General features: G+C 40.0%; 2 protein-coding genes across 8 annotated transcripts in view; both read left to right on the top strand.

Moving 5' to 3' along the window:
* The window catches only part of CLMN (calmin), a 69,266-nt gene extending 65,568 nt beyond the window's left edge, over positions 1 to 3,698 (top strand). For all 3 annotated transcript variants that reach the window (XM_021549674.4, XM_085580682.1, XM_077783975.2), the window contains 3 exons: positions 584 to 647; positions 1,703 to 1,764; positions 3,251 to 3,698. In XM_021549674.4, the coding sequence (XP_021405349.3) occupies positions 584 to 647; positions 1,703 to 1,764; positions 3,251 to 3,404 (280 nt within the window). In that variant the 3' untranslated portion in view covers positions 3,405 to 3,698. The remainder of the gene's footprint in view (positions 1 to 583; positions 648 to 1,702; positions 1,765 to 3,250) is intronic.
* A 12,061-nt stretch (positions 3,699 to 15,759) lies between these two features.
* The window catches only part of DICER1 (dicer 1, ribonuclease III), a 63,105-nt gene continuing 61,502 nt past the window's right edge, over positions 15,760 to 17,362 (top strand). For 2 of the 5 annotated variants that reach the window (XM_031504918.3, XM_021549682.3), the window contains exon 1: positions 15,981 to 16,120. The gene's annotated coding sequence lies outside the window, so the exon portion shown is untranslated. Of the gene's footprint in view, positions 15,897 to 15,966; positions 16,121 to 16,407; positions 16,461 to 17,362 lie in introns of those variants that run through there. The other 3 variants (XM_021549683.4, XM_085580680.1, XM_085580679.1) reach the window with 3 other exon arrangements.

Below are 17,362 nucleotides of genomic sequence, written 5' to 3'. Positions count from 1 at the left end.
CCCACAGTCAGCTCTCCCAGCTGTTTCCCCTCCAAGCCGCTTGCCCAGCCCCAGCCCACTGCTCTCGGGAAATTTAACTGCAGCCCAGCCAGGCCCAGTACAGAGACACTCAGCTAATTTTGCTTTATTTACTTCTGGTTTTTCTTATGTTCTAATTTATTCTTAGGTAATCTGAGTGGGGTATAAATTGTAATTTGTTGATGCTTATCACTGGAGCACTCTAATGAATTTGAGAGTTTGCTCAGAAAAAACCTGTTGTCCCCTTCAAGCTTACTGTTCCCTGTCAGTCCAATTTTTTTATATCAATGGCCATAAAACTTGGGTATACTCTCAGTTAAATGTCAGTGATGTCTCAGATACAATTTTTCAGAAAATGTTCATTTTTGAGAATATGATATTTTTATTGTGAGTCAGATTTTCCCAAAGCCATTTTTATCATGTTACTGATAAATTCCAGTCCATATTCTAATACATGCAGCAATGCATATTTGTGGTTTTGTGTAGCTTAAACCTGTCACATCCATTTGCAGTGTCTCTTTTAAACTAAACTTTATGAATTTAAAAACTTTGCTTTGACATACAGAAGCAGTGACAGTGATGCCAACATTCATCTCCGAAAAAGGTTTTCTCGAAATGCTTCTGAGGAGGTAAGTGTGGACATTTATTTATTACTCTTTCTCTGGTTCTCTCAAACTCCAGAAGTTCACACACTGTAAAAAGACCTCTAACAGTATGAAAGTCTTGTGACTTATAATAATTTTTGTGCTAAAACCAGGCATAGTTGCAAAGTTTTACTGAACTCTCCTAAAAACATACTAAACTTTACTGAACGTTAAGCAGATTCACAAAGGAGTACCTAATACTACAGTTAAATCTGTTGTAACTTTAAATCTTACTTCATCATACCTGTATAGCTGCAACATTTTGCTTGTTTGAAGCTGCTTTTGTTTGCTGCTCCGGTTTCTCTTAATTTTTGCATTCTCTGTATAATGTTGATGCCCTGGTCTCAACCCTGCAAAAGTGCTGGGTGTCTCCTGAAGAGCACTGTTTCTGAAAAACTGGGCTCCATCCCTTTTCCTCACAGTAGCAGTGTATTGTATTATACTATCAGTAGCAGCAGCTAACCCTAAAAGAATTTTAGTCGTAATGTGAAACTGCGTCCCCAATGACAGATGTGATTCACACTGGCTTCTTGAGAGAACACGATACAGCCGAGGTCTGGATTTTTATTTTTAAAGTCAGAAGGAATAGACGGCATCAGCAATCTGGGCATGCTGAGCAAGGACAGGAATATGGCCATTTTTCAACACAAAACCAGAATTCTGACCATCTTGGAGGATGGTCAGAATTTTTGAGTTTAAAAAAAAATGCTGCCACCAGTGTTCAGTGAAAGGGAGGTTTAACACAGATGCTTTAGTTTTGCAATACTGTCAGAGCTTCCACAAATACATGTGAACAAGGGGAATTTTATTCAAGTGATGAAAGCAGTTGAAAGCAAAAAAATCTTATTTCACAACTTTTTTCCTTTTCTGTGTGTGCACCAGACTTCAGTACTGGATGTGGTGACAGAAAATATGTTTATAAGCACACTTCATTTTAATTGAGCAAACATTGGATACATTTGCATAAAATACACGATTACCACCTTTGTGAGATGCTGCATTTTATTTTTGTTATCTAATCTATTCCTGGTTTGTTTAAGGAAACCTATGGTGTAAACGAGCCGAAGATTACAGATATGGGTGAAAATCCATTAATCATCGGGTGAGTGTTTCTTATTCAGACTGACTTTTGCAAGGAAGCCATAACTCCTAGGCACTACTAGCAGTGATTCAAAGGGAGCTGGAAATTAATTATAATGGTAGCAACTATCTTCTGTAATGGCTCGGAGTCCACATTTCCCATAGGTGTAAGATACAGAATTTCCTAATTGCTCAGTCTGTCCCTTGACTAAAATGCTTTTTCTTGACCTGAAAGATTCAGCTGCCTAAGCAAGATTTTGAGCATTTTCCCCATGTGGTGGATATCTCTGGCTGAGAGAGGAGTAAGCCCTCTGGCAGCAATGACTCTTTCCATGTTTGGAAGACTGTCAAAACGATATTTAGTGAGATCAGTGCCAGGGAGTTAATTACTTCAGTGGAGCACTGGCCTCTGTTGGAGTATCTATGAGTTTTGCATGTGTGTTTAGTTTAGACTTAGGGTGACTGGTCATGAACACAGAGTGTTCATCCCTTTGGTATTAGAGTCTAAATATCTGTAAGAAACAAGTATCGCTTTAGGTTTTGCCTCTTAGCTGATACTGAATAGTACCTCTTTGAACTTCTAGGTAAAATGATTGTTATATTTAGATGCAGAAAACACACAAAATATTATCAGGATCCACTGGCCTCTCCCTCTGTAAAAAAACCCACAAAATTACACAAATAGCTGTTACAGCTGTATCAGTTGTACAATTTGCTGATATTAAGCAAATTTCATGTAATACTCAGGTATATATCCAGTAGGAGGCCCCAAGTAGAAAAAACACCATTTTTCTCCAAAAGTAGATTAAAAACAGTTTGCCAGAGTGATTTTCTTACAGTACTAGAAAATTATAAAATGATTGCACCATCTTGTGCCTTTTTAAATAAGACCTTTCCTTGTCTTTGTAAGAGCTCAGCAGTGGTGGCAGAATCCATCAGGCTTTGCCCTTATGAACCATAGCTGGAAATTTGTGACGTTGAAATTTTGGAGCTGTCCTGCAAACCCCCAGCTGCTAGTTGGTTTCTTGGTTGGAAGTCGTGGGCTTTTTCTGTTTAATATTCTAGTGCCTAGCATGAGGGGCTCTGAAAGTAGATGATCTGGCCAAAGTATATCAAGTCAGATCCAGTGTATAAGCAAAACTGTGGAAGTGTGACATGTGTTGCCCAGTGCTATGTTTACTGTTCTGAAAATAAAAAAGGCATCTTCTTGACAGGTGGAAGTCTCCTTATATCAGAGGGCTGTGCTGTAATGGCACTTACTAAACTACCTGAGAATTTGTCTGAGTTTTCAGAAGATTGATTCTTACATATGTTGAATCTGGAAGGAACACACTGCTAAAGCCCAGTATGTCCCTCCTAGTCTAGCTGAGGCCCTCCAACTGACTAGAGTGAAAAGGTTCATTAAACTGCTGTCTTTTAGACCACCCTCTGATCTTCACAGTAATTATTAACACTGAAGTTTTCTTCTTCTTTTCCTTGCCTCTTACTGAATTCTCTCCTGTTTTCAGGAAGAAAAAGGACTTGGAAGCAAGCGAGACTCCGGCACCAACTCATGAGATAACAATTTTTGAGCAACCAGAGCTATTCTACTTTGTCATTTTCTTTTGGGTGCTGGTCTACTGCCTTTTACTCCTTCCACAGCTTCTTAGCAACAAAGTTTGATCTGTGTGAGGTGTGGAAAATAAAGGGATGGTGGCTGGATTGCTTTGTGTATCTGCATATGAATATGTTCCTTCAGGTGAAGCACAAACAGAAATCCAGGACCTGGTATTTGTGTTTATTATCAGGTTGTCTTCAATTCCGCTACTGTTGTGCTATGACAGTGTCAAAGCACGTTTTATATTATGGTAATTGTGTAAATATATATAAAAATTATCTGATTTAGTAGATGCGATTTTGTACATTTGTGCCTTGCTTTATAACATGCTCAATAAAACCAGATAATTATCAGTAGAAGTATGAACAATTCAGAGCTCTAGTCTTCAAAAATTATTCTTCTGGCTTCACTTTCTTATGTAGGGCTGATAGGTATGGAAAAGGGATGGTGTTGACTTACCTCTGGATCTGACCACTTGCAAGGGCAAGGCTAGAAATGCTTCTTCACATTTTCCATTTGAAAGAGTTGGAGGCAGAGCAGAGCTACAGGTAGTGAAAACACATCAGGAACTGATTACAGTTCCAGCAGCAAATCCAGTGGTGCAACAAAATCAGGTTGAGGGTTTATTGGGGTAGAGAAGTTTGATTTTTTTTATGATTTAGAGTAATTTTTATCCTGCACCTTTTGGTGTGTTTGATTTTCAGGAATAAATTTGGTATGAAGAAGTGTGAAGAACATACATGCTAGCTGCTTCTTAGGAGACTTTATATGGGAAATCTCAGCCCAGAAACTAAAGTTTTAAGAAAGTACCTCAGTGCTTCCGAGTCTGCTTTTGCTTAAATTTCTTTGCTGCTTTAATTAACAAATTGCATAAAGATTTCTCTCTTTTGCAGATACAAAAAATAATAGGTAACAGTAGCTGAGGTTACTGTTAAGGCACTAGGGTGTGGTAAAATAATTCGAAATATCTTTTAAGTGTCCAATTCAATTGAGAAAGAAATGACAGATGTAAAACTAAATACAAAAAAATGCTGACAATGAGTACTGACTTCCTAGTGTGACTGAAGTGATTCCTGTGGCTTATCCATGGGCACAGTTGAGCTACTTCTGCCACTTGTAATTTTTGTCCACATCAATGATCACTTTAGGATATTTGATATAGGATTTTTGCCAGAGAAGGTGTAATCCATGCTTTGTAGAACAAAAAAAGAAGTCTTCATTTTCAAAGCAGTAACTTCTCTCCATGTGACTTAATGAAGTCACTATTTCTAATTGAAACATTTTTAGTTTCATGGTATGCTTTATGAGGCTACATCACATTGCTTCTTCCATCTGAAAATTCAGAAGGTTGACTGTAATATACTTCCTAAAATGAAGGATTTTATAATTTTACATTGAGTGAAAATTAAATGACATGACTATAAGTTTTACAAATTTTGTTGTAGCATAAGGTGTATCCCTGCCCTGGCTAAGTTTTCAGATGAACTAATAACACCTGGGATCAAGATACATCAAAATATGCAGTAAATTATTTACAGGTATTTAAAACCTGTCTGTAGTCATGTTACCTGCTGGAGCAATCCTAACCATCCATCACACTTCATTCTTCTTCATAAGCTTTTTGTTCCCCTAGGATTTTTCTCCTGAGCTGCAGTTAGAATTCAATAGAAGTAAGGAATGACAGGAGATCTTAAACATTGAAGATAAAATTCTGAGCCCCTTTCCACAAAGCTGAACTCTTTCCTATTTTGTCCTGCCACTGTTGACTAGAACTGGATTCACCCCATGAACCTAGAAATAAGATCCATTGTTCTTGATGAGGAAGAGATCAAAATGTCCCAGCTTAATTTGGCTTAAATCAGCTTAAGTAAAAAAAACCCAAAACATTTCTTTCATCCTGTTCACGAAAGCAGTCAAGATTCTGAGTCAGCAGATTTTGTGATCCATGAACTTGTTTGTGCTTGTTGTGGAAGGCAGTGATACTTTCTTCCAAAAGAAAACCTATATGGCAATTTTTGAAAGTGCTTTCTCGAAGTAGACTAAATTAGAAAGATGAAAGGTTAGCGCTTTCTCCTCTGAAAGAATAAAATTTAGTACAAGAAACATTTTATGCTTATCCTGAAAACCAGGGAATACCAGGCTGGGATAGGGCATCTATTTAATAGCTGCAAGCAGCAGTGTACTGCACTAGTTTGGAGCAAAATGTTGACAGCTTTTCATTATGTTTCACTCTTCATAGGTCTCTTTGGTTTATGACAACTTTTTCTGACCCTTTGTGTCTTTACTCTGGTTCTTCCATGTCATTAATCTTCAGCAGAGACTATTTGGAGTTGGATTACAGTCTCTTTATAGGGCTTTACAGCTATCAAAGTTCAATCAATTATGCTGCCTTCTTGTTTCCTTCCTCCTAAGAAAATTAATCAGGATGAGGAGCTCTTTGGATGTCTTAGCTAAATTACTTACATCCATGAAGAATGGAAAGGTGAATGGGAATGCACTGATGCCAGAAATATCATTACACAGTATTTTTCTCCAAGGAGGAGAAAACCCAAGGTTTTCTTTGTTACCTGCCACTGATGAACTGTGATTGATACATTGAAATGAGCAGTTAAAATGTCAAACAGCATCCCACAACCCCATTGTATTGGTCATCTCCACAGTGTTTAAACTGAGGTACACTTTCCAGCCTGTCCCACTGAGAGACAGAGATTGCTTCTTCCATCCAAAATAGATGGAACAAAAATACTAAGCCATTCCATGATATTTGGTATTACATTGCTTTCAGTTTTTAGGTTTGTTTTGTTGTGGGTGTGCTATAACAGAAGCAGTGTACCTTACCCACCCATTCCATGGGTAAGAAGATCCAGGGTGAAGCACTAAGAGTGATTATACTGATGTTGTCAATTGTGTTTAAAACAACTAAACTCTTCAAGACTTTTGCCTTTACCTCGAACTGTAAGGACTGACATCTGCATAAGCAGCAGCTTCCCCTACTTAAACTGACTTGTGAGCCTGCATCTCTTCTTCCACAGTGCAAGATCCAATTCCTTAATGCAAGTGCCCTGTTCTGAAAACACTGCTTGGTTTTAGGATTTGTAGACTATTCTGAACTACTTCCTAAAAACTTGGTTATGAAACATTTATTATGGCAAAGTCTATTTTAAGCTGCTGCCCAGAGGACTGACTGGCTATAGTGGAGGGTTTAAACTCTGGGCAACCCATTGTCTACCCATTTTCCAATAGGTATGTGCACTTTCTGAATACAGAGGTTTTGCTGAACTTTTGCCTGGATTGAAAAATGCTAAGCTTGAACTGCCCACGTATGGTATTTTGATTTGGAAGCTGAATTCAGGTACACAGGGGTACTGATCTGTTAAGACTCTAAAACCTGCTGGTTTTGAGCAAATGTGGGTAGCAGAGCATTGTGAAGTGTGAGCGTCAGGAAGTGCCTTGAGGATCACTGGATAAAGGATGTTCGGTGTTCACAGAAGCAGCATTAAAGACTGAGTGGCAACTATAATAGGATGGTTCAATGTTGTTGTAGTCATGTAACTTAACCACAAAGTATTTCATCATGACTTTATAGAAAGTGCAAGGAAAGATAAACCATTAAAAAGATGGAACCCCACTAAACATTTACAGGGCAGATGATTTAGAGTTGAAGGAGTGAGTAAAACATTCACATAATCTACAAACTGACCAGATTATAGCTTTTGCCAAATTGTAGGAAATTATTAGTGCTAAGGCAGAGCAAACACAAACTACAGTACAAAATGACAATCAATTTTCAATGCCATGAATATTTTTTTGAGATTGAGCTCTAAAATGTATTTTTATTGAGTTTCTAGATTGTAATGAATGTGTCTACAGAATTTTATGCAAAGCTTGAGAATTCAGCTGTTTTAAAATGATTTTTTATATAGCAGTGATTATTTTATCTATATATTTAATAGAATTGTAAAACCATTTTAAGAGTACCTGTAAAATTCTATGTATGTGATACAATTATTTATTAATTATGACTCATGAGAATGAACATTAAGCTATGCATTGGTTATGTCATCCATTTGAAAACCGGAAACTGCAAACAGGAGAAGAGCTTTTAATGAACAGCAGATCTGAAAAGCAGGGGAAATGATTGAATACATTTGTGTGATTCTTAAAGCTGCATAGCAATATGTAATTTTGTGATGTTAAACTTTCAGCTAAAGTTGCAAAATATACTGAGTGATTGAGCTACTTTCCTCCATTAAAACTTCCTGAGGCTGAAATCTCTACATGTTGATATTTGGCGTCTAAACACACTTAAATCCTGTAAACTTTCTGGACACTCTTAGTTTACTCCTGTTCAGTATGACTGTAACTTTATTCAAATGGTGCTCCACTGAGTTTACAAGGGTACCATGCCATACCCAGTGGAGGTTTTTAGGGTTCTCTGCACTAATCCTCAAAGAATCCGACCTGTAGGAAATTCATTTGGCCAGTGTATGTGGTATCACATACAGCCATCTAACATAATAATAATTATAACTGTGCATTATCACTTATGCTAGCTTTAAATACTTGGGAGTCCCTTCTTGCCAAGCACAAACGTGAATGCATCCAGTGATGTGTTCAGTTCCTCTACTTCTGTGGAAGTCAGTGCAACACATCTGTGTGCTAAGCACACACTACAAGATCTGGCCCTGAGGGCACATAAATCAACATCAACCACATAGGCCAGGAAGTCGCTGGAGCCTATGCAATGCCCATGTAAATTCAATGTACACCAAGAATACACCACTCACTTCAGTTACCTCCATTTTACACAGAGCATTTGTTTTCCTAAATTCTGCAGAATCAACCCTCCAAAGAGAGGAAGTTAACATCTACTTCCATCTTCAACTAAGAGAACAGCAGCAGGGAACAAATAACTGGAAAACAAGTGTGAGATTTCAGGCTGACGTATGGCCATGGAAGTTCCCAAACTGCTACAGCTGAAAGCTCATACCATGACAATAGGTTGCCTGCTGTTTCCATTGAGCTTATAGGTAGCAGATTTGAATGGAAGTAAAAAACACTAAATCCTTTGTATTTCTGCATTGTGCAGGTTTTTGTCAGGTAAATAACTTCCCCTGACACACCAATGACAACACTAATTTACAGCTGCCCAACTACCATGTTCATGTTCCAGGTTTGCATCTAAACAGGACACACAATGTGGCTTGTCCTTGCCCATGCCAGCCCAAGATCATGAAGCTGTTCATGCAGGAGAATGGGATACATGCACATTAAATGAGATGGAAAAGTTATGTTCTCTGTGGAGAAACTCGCTTTTTCTGTCCATAGCTTCACACAACTCCAGAGCTCACAAAGGGTGAAAAATTAATCCTTATTTGTTCAAGTGCCATAGTCATTTCAGGGTTATCTTAACTGAAATTGTGGAACATCAAAGTGTTTCTTTCCTCCACTAAATGTAAGACATGGAAAACCTCCTTCCACCTCAGTGGCACTTTTGACAATTCCTTTCCAAGCACATGCTACTGCTGATATTGGAAAATGAGCCCCATGTTATTTCTCCCCATAGTGGGGGGAAATATCTTAAGTTTATGTCTCTGGAACATAAAATTGGCCCCTCAGTGATTAATATATTTTTTTTCTTCTTCATTAAAAGGTTAGAAGGACCAACAAAAATTATTTTACCCTAGTAAGAAATACTATAACCTACCATTCCAAGAAAGACTAGTTCCTGGTTGTCACTGCTGTGTTGAAGCCAGGTAATATATTTTTCCCTGAATAGTTTCATTACTTTCACTGGGCCTTCCTGGAATCTCTTTGATTAGCAGAATAGATTTGCTGTGTCCAGGGACTAGTTTGTACAGGGGGGTCCTTGGTCTATGGCCATTATTAAGACTGTAAGAGAAAATCACTCTTGTTTATTTCAAAATGACTGGTCTGATGTGAATCAAGTAACTTTCAACATATATGCTGCTGAGTCCTTGAGAGAAACAATGCAGTCACATTTTAATGCCAAATAAGTTACACAAGTTAAATACGTATTTTTACTGTAATGAAAAATTCAACTTGTACTTTTGTCTTGAACAAAACATTTTAGTAGGTATACCACCTTGTGCTATTGTATACCACTGTGTAAAAAGCTGAATAAACTGTTTTACCTTTCTTGTTAAAGTTCTCTAGTTTAAAGTGCTAGATGGCTAAAGAGTTAATGAGGGACTTCATCCTAAATAGATAATTTGTACGTAAGGAATGTAATATTTAAAATACATGTTTCTCTTTGGCAAGTGTTGAGGAATGATGATTTTTTTAAAATGAGAACAAATGCTGGGAGAATTTGAGTGGTGTCCAGATATAAGGAAGGAAATGCATTTTCATGTACTTTCAAATACATTTCTTTTGAATACTTCAGTCAGAGGCTTGTATTGGATGTTTGCACTTGTTGATCAAAGCTAATTTTTGTGAGAAAGAACTAAATTCTTCTGTATAGCCGTTAAACAAAATGTTTTAAGAAACTGTTATGCTTATTAAGAATAGTATTTACTAGTGAATAGCTGCAATTTATTTTACAGAATCTCCAGTTTTGAAATAAATGGACAGGCTTCCTAATCTGTTACCTGTGGGTTTGTCCTTGTGGATTCTAATTGTTGAATTTATTAATTGTTATTATTATATATTGTATCTATTATATATATTATTTTTTATCTATCTACACATTTTCATGCCTAGAAACTAAATGCATGTTCTAGGAGGAAAGACCTCAGTAAAGACTGCAAATTCATAAAGTGCATTGTTTCCCACTTACCCAAAAAGTGACTTTTCATTTTGGAGGAAGCATCCAAACTTTTTTTCTGGTCAACAAACAAATGGATTCAAAAATTCTATAAAGGGGAAGAATTACTAACTTATTAATGCATAGAAACTGGCATTATAAAGGGAATCATGGAAAAGCTTACAAAAACAGTTGTGCTTAATTATTTACTGTTCTTACAATTTGTTTATCTGGGTTGTGTCTATATATATGTATAGACTTGGGCATTAGTAAATTACTAGCTGCAGTACCATTTCATATTTACTATGTAGTTTCCCCCTACATCTTAATTCCCTGTGCAGTATATGAGAAAAAGAAAATATAATACAATAGAGTTGCAATACAGTTCAGAATTTGCCCCATGATGTGTGTCCTGAAAAATATATCTAAATTGGATAAATACACTGAAAGGAAATGGCATATGGGAAAGGTATAGGAATGCTTCCTCTCTAAAAGTTTCATGGGTATCACGCTTTAGGACTTGTAAATATTCCTCTAATCCTTCTACAAAATCAAATCACCTCACATGTTTTCAAAGTGCTTCTAACCACTCCTGCAGTGGTTGTACTTGCCTATTGGACCAGCCTTCCCCACACCCAAGTGTACATAGCAGGAGAATATTCATGGTTCTGTTGAGATTTTGGGATATTTGGGCCCAGTCCTGATAGCAATGTAGATTTCCAGAATCATAGAACAGTTTGGACTGGAAGAGACCTTAAAATGTTATCTAGTCTACCTGCTCTGCCATGGGCACCTTCATCAAATCAGGTTGCTTGAAGACCTGTCCAGTCTGGCCAAGTGTTTCCAGGGATAGGGCATCTACCACTTTCCATAACCAAAACTTTAAAATCTCTAAATACACTTTGGTTTTTGGTTTTGTTTTGGTTTGATTTTTAAATATTTTTTTTTTTTTTTGCTACTGACATTGTGGTTAGGAATTTGCAAGTGCACTGGGGAGGGAGGGTGCAAAATTCAAATAGGTAAGATTGGTCATCTCAGTGTGTGGAAGCAGAGTATACTTTTACAGTGGTATGAGATCCAAACTTTAGTTCAAATTCAAACATAGCAAGACAGGAACCATTGGACTGGTTTTCTTTTAACTACTCTGGGATAAAAGTTATTCTGACAGAAACTCAAAAATAATCTCCCTTATCCTTGTTGTGTAATTACAGTTATTGTAGCTTGAAGATTATGTATATGCAGTGTTGGAAACACTGGATTCATCTGGACCTTAGCAGCAACAAAGACAAGCACAGGGTTCATTTCAGATAAGGAGCCCTACACGTGTACACACTGAGTATGCACTTGGGTTGTGCAGGAGCGCAGACCTCCTAAGGATAACCTGTGGCCATCACACATATTCTTGGTGGTGGTGTAAACTGAAACCTTCATCCTCTCTTCAGGGCTCATTTTACCTGGTCAGTAAACAAAAGCCAGCAGGAGCACGGATATAGCAAAGCCTTTGACTTGAGCTGTGCTCTCTCTTATGACACCAATATATGGTGGTAATCTTTTCTTGAGTTGATATTTCTACTGATGTTACAAGGATTATTTCCAGGAGAGCTAATTGCAGCAATATATGAGATGCCTTTTGTGACTAACTCCATTCCTTGGTGAGACAGTACCACTGGATTATCACAGTCCTTGGCAAACTACTCTTTGTCTTGGAATGTCATATAACATATGATCAAAGCAAAATGTATAGCTCCATCTGCTGTAAATACTTTGAATTTATTATTTTTCATTTCTTTTTTATGTTTGCTCTGTATCCTGGGGAACAGATTTATCACTCTGCTGATAAGTATTTTCTGTATGTTATCAAGAATTGACATGCATATAGATTTATATGTTGTAAAGTGATATTTCTTGGTTCTCAGGCATAAATGAGCATTAACAAGGGTATATCTCAAGGACATCAGTAACTTCTATTAACTGTTGTATGACAAATCTTTCGTATTGTGCCATTGCAGCTACTTGTAAATTGCTCCCCTTTTTCAGTAAAAAAACCCCATCAGGTGAAGTCCCGGGTGACTGGAAAAAGGAAACCCTGCACCCATTTTTAGAAAAGGCAGAAAGGGAGAGCCTTTCCCCCTTGCTCCTCTGGTTCCCTACTGGCACAAACTTGAGAGGAAACAGTGCAGTACTCAGTTCTTCAAGGGTTAACATCATCAGTAAAGCTGAGCAAAACTTTTCCTTCTTGCTGCCCATGTTCAGGAGATGTTTGTAGTCACACCAGAGTCTTTTGTGACTCCCTCCTTTTTCTACTTTTGATGTATTTATAAATTTATAGGAAAATTAATCACAGTATCCAAACCCATTGTAGCTTTGATGGCATAAAAAAAAGCCAAAAATTATTTCTAAAGGAGTTGGAAGCCAATTTTGGTTTAAAAATATTCTCTCTCTGTGAGGCATTCCAGAAAAGCCAACCGAATTACAAGCTCAGAGTTGAATACAAATCTTGTGGTTGACATAAATTTTGTTCCCAATTTTTTTTCAGCCACTGGTAGCTATATGGGGTCAAAAACGGATTTTTTTCCTAACAGAACATTTATTTTTCTCCATCCCTCTTCCTTACCAGTGATTTAAATTTGTTTAGTTTCTTCAGTGATGTGTCACTGTGATAGAGACACTCTAGAGACTGTAAGTAGAAGATGATGGAGGAGATCATCAGTCTGGAGAAATCCAAGGAAAAAGCAGGGAACTTTGCCTGGGAAATGCTGCCAGGAGACAGAGGGGTCAGTTTCCAAACTACATCAGCTCATATCCTCATGTCAGTAATTTAAAGAGGTAAAAAAAAAAAAAATAATTTAAGTTTTTCTTGCACTAAGGAAAATATCCTTGGAATTACGAAGTCTGGGTCACTGAAGTGGGAAAACATGCCAATATTTTTCTTTTTTAATGCATGTTAGGGTGAGACAAAGATTCATGCAACCTAACACCTTGTTAAAATCTAAGCCTCAGTTTTAGAAATTGAATCTTCTTTCTTCCAACTTCCTTCTCTATAATCATACCTGCAGCTTTTTCTCATAATACCCTGCAGGCGTTATTATTAGCAACGTGTTTTAAAATGTTTGCAGCTGCTCTTTCCAGCAGTGATTCACAGCTATGAGCTGGAAAACCTGGTAGCCAGACTGGGGGCTTCTTGAGAGGAAAGCCTCAAGGAAAAATTTCCCAAGTGGAGGGCAGAATAGACACATCCTTTCCTGGCCAGAAACTAGAATGCAACACTTGGGCAGCTATTTCCTTGGTAACTGCCAGCTTGTTTCAAAGTGCGTTTCTGAACCAGGGTGTGACACGGGGTCAGAAGACATCGCGGCTGGTACCGACAGCAGGGAACAACAGAGGTCACCATTGTCGCACAGGATGGAACCTCTTCAGAGCCCATTTTAGACCCTGGAGCTGAAATGCCTGGTTTCCACCAGTGTGATTGGACAGTTCTGTAGCAGGAACAAAGACAATTCTTTGTGACAAAGTGATCTTTAATGTCAGTTTTCCTCTTTTCTAACCCAAACAGAATCTTTCTTTAATCTTAGTCAATGTAAAAAACCAGAAAAGCCTCCACTCATCCCTAATTTTTTTAAAAAGGGAGATCGATGTCTCTATTTTCTTGTTGTCTAACAACAGTTACCCCATAAAGTAAATATCAGTATTTATAGTACTAAAGATATGGGGAATGCTGTTACTTGGTACATTGTTACTTATTCTTTTCCAGATTTTAATAGTTGGGTAGTGTGTCCTTTTCATCCCACAGCCTGTTTGCTTTGTTTTTATGGTTGGTTGTGTGGTTTTTGTACCAAACTCTGAATGCCAACCAGTTTCAAGTATGTGGAGATTTCAGTTGCATCTCACACTGATGAGATCATCTCACTTTAAAAATGTTTGTAAGGAATTTGTGAAATCAACATAAAAGTACATTTTTAATTTGGGGTTAAACTCTGAAGGTTAGGTCTAATTACACAAATATATGACATCAAATATCTTTTTCTTATAATAGAGAGAGGGTAGTGGGGACAAGATTGTAAGGAACAGCACAGATTGTATCCTGTGCTTTTAAATCAAAAACTCCTGTCAGCAGGCAGGCTCAAAGAGGAATGAGCTGTGGAGAAAGACACCCAATTTTATAAGAAAATAACTTCCAGAATTCTCCTGGCATTTGTCTATTTTGTTTTCTAAGTATTCTGCTTGCTTTCTCTTTGAACCTACTTGAAATGGATAAATTTCATTCTTTAACCATGGTCTGCACTAAGGAGGGTTTCTTTCTGCTCTATTTTATGTTAGAAGGAATCAAGAATGCCAATTTCCTTCATTACTTCAGCTAAAATTGGAAAAATAGACCCATATGCTCTGACAGTTCCCACTGGATAAGACTGAACAGCTGCTCTTCTTCCTCAGCTTTTGTCATGGGATATAATTATTCTTCCATCCATAAAAAAACAGAAGGATGCCCTTTCAATCCTATAAAAATACCCAGTACTGTAACACTTAACAACATAATGGCAGGCATTACAGAAGTTCTGTTCTAAACAGCAGCAGAGGTTTGTGCCAAGAAAATACTTAATTTGATAATATCCCAGGCCTCTAGATCACTTTGAATCTGAAGTAATTTTATTCAGGTTGTTTTAAATGGATCTTAGGAGTGCTCCAGTCAGCTTTATCTTTTTCATACTGATTTTGCAGGCACACTGTGTTACCATGGCAAGTCCCTGGTAGAGAGCAGACAGAAGGAGGAAGCAGGATGTCCAGCAAACAGATCTTCCATTGAAAACAGACTGCCTTCCACTCAGCTTACAAGGGCAGTGGCTGGCCAGAAGTGGCATGGCATTTATGGTCATCTTTATCAGGCACCAAGGCCGATCACCATCCAGTCCTTGTGCAAGCAGGTGAGATCGCAGGAGACTCTCACTCAGTCCTCTGGCCTAAAACAAATGTAACTCATTCACCTCTGGCTGAAGGGTTTTGGTGGTGACAAAACCTTACCCTACACCAGCTGTTTAATTCCAGACATTTCAGGGCACTTCTAAAAACATTTAGCAGTTAACATCTACCAGATCAATGGAGTGTTGCCAAAGTACTGGAGTGAGACCAGTGCTCCAGCCAGGCAACAATCTGCCTCATGCAGTGACAGAAGGAGACGCTGCCTTGGGAGTCCACAAAACCCATCTACCTTCAGCTGTCCCTTCTTCTTCCACCTTCTGGGCCCTGCACCAGAAAAGACTAAAGGCTCCCCAGTGGAAAAGTAGAGCCTTGCCTTTGGCAGGAAAGTGACTTCTTACAGAAATGGCCAGCTGTGTGTGGAAAGGTGGGACATTTGGCATTGTCAAAAGGGATCACCTTTTTCCCCTGCGATAGAACAAGCCCATCCCCTGAGCTCCGTGCCTCCATCACCAGTCACTGCACAACGCGCAGCGGCACAAGGAGCGAGGCCGGGCGCTCGCCCCTTCCCAAGATGGCGGGCGCCGCCCCCGCCTCAGCGCCTCGGCGCGCCCCCGCCCCAGCGCGCGAGACCCGCCCGCCGCGCGGCGGGGGAGGGGAGCGAGGGAGCGCGCGCGCACGTGAGCGCCCCGAGGCTCTCCGGCAGGCGCTGTGTCCCGCCGTGCCATTGGCCGCCTCGCGAACCTTTCACCTTTTACCCGGCTGCGGCCGCCAATCGCCGGCCTTCTCTCATAGCGTGGGGGGATGCAGAGCGTGCGGACTGCGCAGGGCGGAATTCTCGGAGCGGGGTTGCGCCGCGGGCGCTGGGCGGCCCCCGTTGGTACGGGCGGGAGGGGCGGGGGCGGCGCTCCGTTTGCGTAGCGCCGGCCGTAGCTCAGGGGCAAGGGAGGGAGGGGGAGGCCGTCCCGGGCCCAGGTGAATGGAGGGACCTGACAGCTGCGGGGACTGAGGCGGCGGCGGCGGCGGGGAAATGGCGGCGGCGGGAGCACAATGAGACGCGGCCTGTAGTAGGGGGAAGCGCCGGGCTGGGTCCGGTCCGAGCAGGTAGGAGATGGCGCGCCGGGAGCTGCATGGCGGCCGAGCGCGGGTGTGTCGCGCCCGCTGGCCGCAGCTCCCGTGGTCCCGGCGCCTCGGCCAGAGGGGAGGGATGGCGGCAGCCTTCCCTCCCTCCGTCCCTCCCGGGGCCCGGGCGGTGCTGCCCCGCCTCCGCCCCAGCGGCCTCCCGGGCCCCGCGGTCGGCCTGGGCCGCTGCCCCGGCGGGGCCCGCACGGCCGGGCCGCGGCCCCGCTCGGCTTTGTCTGCGAGCGGCGCCTCCCGGGGGCTCCGGGCCCCCCGGCCCTGTCAGGGAAGGCAGTAAAGGAGTTGAAACTCAGCACTGCTGATGGTAAAGGCGATATAAGAATGTCTTGGTTCTTCTTTGCTTCCTTTCCATCCTTTTCCAGGGCAAATTAAGGCAGCGCGATTAAAGGCGGACCTTTTACTGTGTGAACGTGTGTTGAAAAGTGAAAGGTTGAAAGACATACATTTTTGCACAGGGCTTTTTTGTTGTATTAGGTAATATAGATGTAGCTCGCATGAGTAGAAAATGGGGGACGATACTGATATCTGACCAAAAAAATAAAAAGGTATTTTTTGTGTGCATTATGCTTAACCAGAAATTAGTGTTCAGTAAAAGTGAGTCTCAAAGTGAATAGTGAATCTCAGTTAACTGCTAACAGTCTGAAGGATGTTTGGCACTTCAGACCCTTCAGACCAGCTTTGAGTATTTTTGATGTTGAGATTTTGGTCTTCAAGTTAGGTGGTTGGCTCAAGTGGTGGAAGTGTGTATGTTGGAAGATTGTCTTCAGTTTTCTTTCTCTTAAGGTGGTAATGAAAACAGTTAACTTTGCAGACACTCAGTTTGCCCTGTGTTTTATGTGTTTTCTTTAAGCCACTCTGGATGTTCTGTTGAAATGCTGACTGCATGTGCATGTTCTGTAGGTGGGGGTGGTGCTTGTTTTAGCAAGTTCATACAGACACTAACTGCAAGTAATTTCATAACTATTTTCCCGAGTTCCTTTCTTAAGAGAGTCTTTCTTATTGTCTATTTCCACACTGTGTGCTTGAGCTTTGAAGATGTTACTAGCAAATTTCATCTGGAAGGTGCTTTTTTTACATCTTTAATAATTGGATTGTTACTTTATTAATTGGTAGAGTTAAAAATATGTATATATTTATTCAGAAGTGTTTACCCTGAATTAGTTACTGCTGTTCTTCAAAGCATCCTGATTACAGTTCTGTGAAAGT

Source organism: Lonchura striata, chromosome 5 (assembly GCF_050655825.1).
Source record: "Lonchura striata isolate lonStrDom1 chromosome 5, ASM5065582v1, whole genome shotgun sequence".
Lineage (NCBI taxonomy): Eukaryota > Metazoa > Chordata > Aves > Passeriformes > Estrildidae > Lonchura > Lonchura striata.
Note: the sequence above shows the minus strand (reverse complement) of the source record. Positions and strands in the feature narration are given on the sequence as shown.